The 6,989-nt window shown below is 58.6% G+C and overlaps 1 protein-coding gene across 2 annotated transcripts; it reads left to right on the forward strand.

Annotated features, from left to right (window-relative positions):
* Positions 1-843: 843 nt before the first annotated feature.
* Positions 844-6,973, forward strand: LRRC73 (leucine rich repeat containing 73). 2 transcript variants are annotated; one of them, XM_072139826.1, is made up of 7 exons: positions 844-954; positions 3,380-3,695; positions 3,771-3,931; positions 4,010-4,132; positions 5,626-5,726; positions 5,983-6,169; positions 6,617-6,973. In XM_072139826.1, the coding sequence occupies exons 2-7, from the start codon at positions 3,424-3,426 to the stop codon at positions 6,685-6,687; spliced, it is 915 nt and encodes a 304-aa protein (XP_071995927.1). In that variant the 5' UTR covers positions 844-954; positions 3,380-3,423; the 3' UTR covers positions 6,688-6,973. The 2 variants fall into 2 exon arrangements, with proteins under 2 accessions (XP_071995927.1, XP_071995928.1); XM_072139827.1 differs by having other exon boundaries at positions 886-1,110.
* Positions 6,974-6,989: the final 16 nt, after the last annotated feature.

Consider the following 6,989-nt stretch of genomic DNA (forward strand, 5'->3'; position numbering starts at 1 on the left):
CCCCCCCAGTGTTATCCTCTATACACCCCCCCCCAGTGTTATCTTCTATACACCCCCCCAGTGTTATCCTCTATACACCCCCCAGTGTTATCCTCTATACACCCCCCAGTGTTATCCTCTATACACCCCCCCCCCAGTGTTATCTTCTATACACCCCCCCCCAGTGTTATCTTCTATACACCCCCCCAGTGTTATCCTCTATACACCCCCCCCAGTGTTATCCTCTATACACCCCCCCCAGTGTTATCCTCTATACACCCCCCCCAGTGTTATCCTCTATACAACCCCCCCCCAGTGTTATCCTCTATACACCCCCCCCCCAGTGTTATCTTCTATACACCCCCCAGTGTTATCCTCTATACACCCCCCAGTGTTATCCTCTATACACCCCCCCCAGTGTTATCCTCTATACACCCCCCCCAGTGTTATCCTCTATACACCCCCCCCCCCCCAGTGTTATCCTCTATACACCCCCCCCCAGTGTTATCTTCTATACACCCCCCCAGTGTTATCCTCTATACACCCCCCAGTGTTATCCTCTATACACCCCCCCCCCAGTGTTATCTTCTATACACCCCCCAGTGTTATCCTCTATACACCCCCCAGTGTTATCCTCTATACACCCCCCAGTGTTATCCTCTATACACCCCCCAGTGTTATCCTCTATACACCCCCCAGTGTTATCCTCTATACACCCCCCAGTGTTATCCTCTATACACCCCCCAGTGTTATCCTCTATACACCCCCCCAGTGTTATCCTCTATACACCCCCCCCCCCCCCCCAGTGTTATCCTCTATACACCCAAAGTTATTATGTCACCTGCAGCTTTAAGATGACGTCATCGTGTTTGGGGGCGGAGTCAGACAATGACGCTCTGGTTACCATAGAAACAGGACGGCATCACCGAGCGCACGGGAGACCCCGGAACCGGCTCCAGGTCCCCGGGGGAGGAGGTGAGAGACCCCCCGGGCCTGCACACTGCTGCGGCACCGCTCCGGTACCGCCTCTACACCCCCCGGAGATCATCCGATAATCCAACCCAGAGCAGGCCCGGAGCCAGAGACCCTGCATCTACCCCCGGGAGACGGATATTACCCCCCAGAGCTCCTGTAATTACCCCTCTACCCCCCTCCTCCCCCAGAACTCCAGTAATTACCCCTCCTCCCCCAGAGCTCCAGTAATTACCCCTCTGCCCCCCTCCTTCTCCCGGCTCCAGTAATTACCCCTCTGCCCCCCCTCCTACTCCCGGGCTCCAGTAATTACCCCTCTGCCCCCCCTCCTACTCCCAGGCTCCAGTAATTGCCCCTCCGCCCCACCCTCCTTCTCCCAGAGCTCCAGTAATTGCCCCTCCTACCCCTGGACTCCAGTAATTACCCCTCTGCCCCTCCTCCTTCTCCCGGGCTCCAGTAATTACCCCCCCCCGCCCTCCCCTTTCCCCCAGGCTCCAATAATTGCCCCTCCGCCCCCCTCCTCCCAGGCTCCAGTAATTACCCCTCTGCCCCCCCTCCTCCCAGGCTCCAGTAATTACCCCTCTGCCGCCCCTCCTTCTCCCAGGCTCCAGTAATTACCCCTCTGCCCCCCCTCCTCCCAGGCTCCAGTAATTACCCCTCTGCCCCCCCCCCTCCTCCCAGGCTCCAGTAATTACCCCTCTGCCCCCCCTCCTCCCAGGCTCCAGTAATTACCCCTCTGCCCCCCCTCCTCCCAGGCTCCAGTAATTACCCCTCTGCCCCCCTCCTCCCAGGCTCCAGTAATTACCCCTCTGCCCCCCCCTCTTCCCCCAGGCTCCAGTAATTACCCCTCTGCCCCCCCCCCTCTTCCCCCAGGCTCCAGTAATTACCCCTCTGCCCCCCCCTCTTCCCCCAGGCTCCAGTAATTACCCCTCTGCCCCCCCTCTTCCCCCAGGCTCCAGTAATTACCCCTCTGCCCCCCCTCTTCCCCCAGGCTCCAGTTATTACCCCTCTGCCCCCCCCTCTTCCCCCAGGCTCCAGTAATTACCCCTCTGCCCCCCCCCCTCTTCCCCCAGGCTCCAGTAATTACCCCTCTGCCCCCCTCTTCCCCCAGGCTCCAGTAATTACCCCTCTGCCCCCCCCCTCCTCCCAGGCTCCAGTAATTACCCCTCTGCCCCCCCTCCTCCCAGGCTCCAGTAATTACCCCTCTGCCCCCCCTCCTCCCAGGCTCCAGTAATTACCCCTCTGCCCCCCTCCTCCCAGGCTCCAGTAATTACCCCTCTGCCCCCCCTCTTCCCCCAGGCTCCAGTAATTACCCCTCTGCCCCCCCCTCTTCCCCCAGGCTCCAATAATTACCCCTCCTCCCCCAGGCTCCAATAATTACCCCTCCTCCCCCAGGCTCCAGTAATTGCCCCTCCGCCCCCCCTCCTTCCCCTGTGCTTCAGTGAGGGTGCTGTCACACGTCGCGTTTACTGCATGCGTTTACAAAACGTATGCGTTAACATCGCGGTTAACGCATGCGTTAACAATGCGTTAACAACCGCATGCGTTAACCGCGATGTTAACGCATGCGTTAACAATGCGTTAACGCTTGCGTTTTGTAAACGCAAGCGTTAACAGCTGTTTAATTAGGGAAATACCCCTTCAGCTGTAGCAATGCGTTTTTAAACGCATGCAGTAAACGCGACGTGTGACCGCACCCTAATTCCCCTTCTGCGGCCCCTCCTCCCGAGCTCCAGTAATTACCCCTCCGCCCCCCCTCCTTCCCCAAGGCTCCTGTAATTACCCCTCCGCCCCACCCTCCTTCCCCCAGGCTCCAGTAATTACCCCTCCTATCCCCAGGCTCCAGTAATTGCCCCTCCTCCCCCAGGCTCCAGTAATTACCCCTCCTCCCCCAGGCTCCAGTAATTACCCCTCTGCCCCCCCTCCTTCCCCCAGGCTCCAGTAATTACCCCTCTGCCCCTCCTCCTTCTCCCAGGCTCCAGTAATTGCCCCTCCGCCCCACCCTTCTTCCCCCAGGGCTCCAGTAATTACCCCTCTGCCCCCCCTCCTCCCGGGCTCCAGTAATTACCCCTCCGCCCCCCCCCCTCTTCCCCCAGGCTCCAATAATTGCCCCTCCGCCCCACCGTCCTCCCAGAGCTCCATTAATTGCCCCTCCGCCCCCCCTCCCCCCCCAGGCTCCAGTGATTACCCCTCTGCCCCCCCTCCTTCTCCCAGGCTCCAGTGATTACCCCTCTGCCCCCCCTCCTCCCCCAGGCTCCAATAATTACCCCTCCTCCCCCAGGCTCCAGTAATTGTCCCTCCTTCCCCCAGGCTCCTGTAATTACCCCTCCGCCCCCCTCCTTCCCCCAGGCTCCTCTAATTACCCCTCCGCCCCCCAGGCTCCAGTACTTACCCCTCGTGTGACTGCTGTTCCCCTCTCTTCCTGCAGGGGGAGTGACTCCTGATTCGGGGCTGTGCCGGATCTTGTACGAGATGTTACCGGGGTCCATCCAGATGTCGGGGGAGACCCTGTCCAGTGCGGAGGTGAAGGGGGTGTGCGAGGGGCTGGCGGAGGGCACGGTGCGCCTCCTCTCCCTGCGCGGGTGCCACCTCTCTGACAGGGACTTTGCGCGGCTGTGCCAGGGGGTGTCTGAGTCGCCCTCCCTGGTGCAGCTGAACCTGAACCTGGGGGTGGTGTCCTGCACGGGCCGGGTCCAGCAGCTGGCGCAGAGTCTCCAGCGCAACCGCTCGCTGCAGTCACTCTTGTAAGTATGAGCCCTGGTGGGGTGTGAGCTGCTCGCCCGCCTTCTCCTGACTCTCGCCCTCTGTCCTCCCCGCAGCCTGCATGGTAACCCCCTAACAGACAGCGGCTTGTCCCTGCTTAACCCCGCGCTGGCCAGCCACCCCGCGCTGCTCTCCCTGGACCTGGGGGACTGTCTGCTTGGTGATGAGGGGATCAGCCTGATCTGCGGCCTCCTGCCCCCTGATGGGGCTAAACCAGGTGGGGTCTGCGCCCGGGCTTCTCTGTTGGGTGGTAGCTGAGGGGCTGTGGGGTCACATCTCCTGTCTGTGGTTCTAGGTCTTCGGGAGCTGACCCTCTCTGCCAATCCCGGAATATCCTGCACCGGATGGGCGCGGCTGGCAATCGCAGTGGCACACAGCTCCCAAATCCGAACCCTTAACCTGGATTATAATCCACTGGGTGAGAGATGGTCCTCAGAGTACGGGGGTCACGGGTCCTCCATGTTGTCCTCGGTGTCTGGTTGTGTCTGTACCGGGGTCACACGTCCTCCATGTTGTCCTCGGTGTCTGGTTGTGTATGTACAGGGGTCACACGTCCTCCATGTTGTCCTCGGTGTCTGGTTGTGTCTGTACAGGGGTCACACGTCCTCCATGTTGTCCTCGGTGTCTGTACAGGGGTCACACGTCCTCCATGTTGTCCTCGGTGTCTGTACAGGGGTCACACGTCCTCGGTGTCTGTACAGGGGTCACGCATCCTCCATGTTGTCCTCTGTGTCTGTACAGGGGTCACGCATCCTCCATGTTGTCAACGGTGGCCGGGTGTGTCTGTACAGGAGTCACACGTCCTCCATGTTGTCCTCAGTGTCTGGTTGTGTCTGTACAGGGGTCACTCGTCCTCCATGTTGTCCTCGGTGTCTGGTTGTGTCTGTACAGGAGTCACACGTCCTCCATGTTGTCCTCAGTGTCTGGTTGTGTCTGTACAGCGGTCACACGTCCTCCATGTTGTTCTCAGTGTCTGGTTGTGTCCATACAGGGGTCACACGTCCTCCATTTTGTCCTTGGTGTCTGGTTGTGTCCATACAGGGGTCACACGTCCTCCATCTTGTCCTCGGTGTCTGGTTGTGTCCATACAGGGGTCACACGTCCTCCATTTTGTCCTTGGTGTCTGTACAGGGGTCACACGTCCTCCATCTTGTCCTCGGTGTCTGTACAGGGGACACATCTCCTCCATGTTGTCCTCGTTGTCTGGTTGTGTCTGTACAGGGGTCACACGTCCTCCATCTTGTCCTCGGTGTCTGGTTGTGTCCATACAGGGGTCACACGTCCTCCATTTTGTCCTTGGTGTCTGTACAGGGGTCACACGTCCTCCATCTTGTCCTCGGTGTCTGTACAGGGGACACATCTCCTCCATGTTGTCCTCGTTGTCTGGTTGTGTCTGTACAGGGGTCACACGTCCTCCATGTTGTCCTCGTTGTCTGGTTGTGTCTGTACAGGGGTCACACGTCCTCCATGTTGTCCTCGGTGTCTGTACAGGGATCACACGTCCTCCATCTTGTTCTCAGTGTCTGGTTGTGTCTGTACAGGGGTCACACGTCCTCCATGTTGTTCTCAGTGTCTGTACAGGGGTCACACGTCCTCCATGTTGTCCTCGTTGTCTGGTTGTGTCTGTACGGGGGTCACACGTCCTCCATTTTGTCCTCGGTGTCTGTACAGGGGTCACACGTCCTCCATGTTGTCCTCGATGTCTGGTTGTGTCTGTTCAGGGGTCACATCTCCTCCATGTTGTCCTCGTTGTCTGGTTGTGTCTGTACAGGGGTCACACGTCCTCCATCTTGTTCTCAGTGTCTGGTTGTGTCTGTACAGGAATCACACGTCCTCCATCTTGTTCTCAGTGTCTGTACAGGGATCACACGTCCTCCATCTTGTTCTCAGTGTCTGGTTGTGTCTGTACAGGGGACCACATTGCTTCCATGTTGGCCGTGTGTGTGGCCTCCAGTCGCACTCTGGAGGTTCTGGACTTGGAGGGAACTGGACTCAGCAATCAGTCGGCTCAGGTAGGTGTCTCTGGTTCTTCTGGATCAACTGGTCCCGGGGTGCATCAGTTGTTAGTGCCCCCTAGAGTCCTGGCATGTCCCCTGAAACCTCCATGTACCACACTTAGGGACCCAAGTCCCTAGACCTTTGTCATCCACAGGACCAGAGTTGTCACGTTACCATGGAGATTTTGTGGGCCCTCATTATTAACCCCTTAGTGGCTCTGGAGGCAGAAGGGGGTTCTGAATAGTTGTAGACCTTCTCATGTTCCCACAGATCCTGCTGGACATGGTGCAGAATTATCCCACCCCCCTGAAGTCTCTGGTTCTGTCCGAGAATAATATCAGCCTGGAGCTGCAGCAGCAGATCGCGGACCTGCTCTCAGAGGGCGAGGAAGAGGACGAGAGCGAAGGCCACGGCCAGGAGCGGCCCGTCAGGGAGAAGGGACTCAAGAGCAACATAGGTGGGTGCTAGCAGACGGGGAGTCCAAGGGGAGGAGCCTCATCTCTGCTCATCGTGCAGTACAAGGGGAGGGGCCTGTATAAGGCGGGGTTTGCAGTACAGAGGGAAGGGCCTGTATGGGGTGGGGGTTGCAGTACAGGGGAGGATCCTTGTGGAGGGAGGGGCATGCAGCAGAGGGCGAGGTTCCTGTACGTGAGGGATGTGCAGTATAGGGGGAAGGGCATGAAGAGGACAGGGCATACAGTATAGGGGGAGGGTCCTGTATAGGGCAGGGAGTGCAGTATGGGGGGGGGGAGCCTGGAAAGGGAGGGGTTTGCAGTACAGGGGGAGGGGCCTATATAGGTAGTGGTCTGCAGCTCTGGGGTTCAGGGTCCTATAGGGCGGTGATATGTTTGTACCGTGTGATGGTTGAAGGTTCATCTCTCTCACGTCCTTCCCTCCTCCGCAGGTCCCGGTCCTCATCGGGTCCTCCTGACCTCCGGCATTGGGGACAGTCTCCTCGCTGAGACAGAGATGTGAGTCTGGGCCACACAACGTCTCCTGAGCAGTGAGCACCTACCTGCATGGCCTCCACACATGGAGAAGACATCGATGTCACTCATGGACGAGTCACGGTTTTGCACAATTTCAGAGACAGTTCCTGTTTCTGTTGCACAGAGGGCGGACAGGGTCCTGGATTATCAGATGGAGATTATTTATACATTATATCCGCAGCACCCGGCACCTTATCACTGGCACACACGGGGGAGGGGGCACCGCATGGGGCCGAGAGACGAGCACAAGGTAATAAAGGTCCTGCAGAATCCAGCGCCTCCGAGTCT

This window comes from Engystomops pustulosus, chromosome 3, assembly GCF_040894005.1.
Source record: "Engystomops pustulosus chromosome 3, aEngPut4.maternal, whole genome shotgun sequence".
In the NCBI taxonomy this organism is placed as follows: Eukaryota; Metazoa; Chordata; class Amphibia; order Anura; family Leptodactylidae; genus Engystomops; species Engystomops pustulosus.

Bases quoted from the DNA above. Each gene is read 5' to 3' on its own strand.
- LRRC73 (XM_072139826.1), top strand. From the start codon at position 3,424: ATGTTACCGGGGTCCATCCAGATGTCGGGGGAGACCCTGTCCAGTGCG. The intron at 3,696-3,770 runs GTAAGTATGAGC...TCCTCCCCGCAG, and splicing joins CGCTCGCTGCAGTCACTCTT to CCTGCATGGTAACCCCCTAA. The intron at 3,932-4,009 runs GTGGGGTCTGCG...CTGTGGTTCTAG, and splicing joins CCCTGATGGGGCTAAACCAG to GTCTTCGGGAGCTGACCCTC.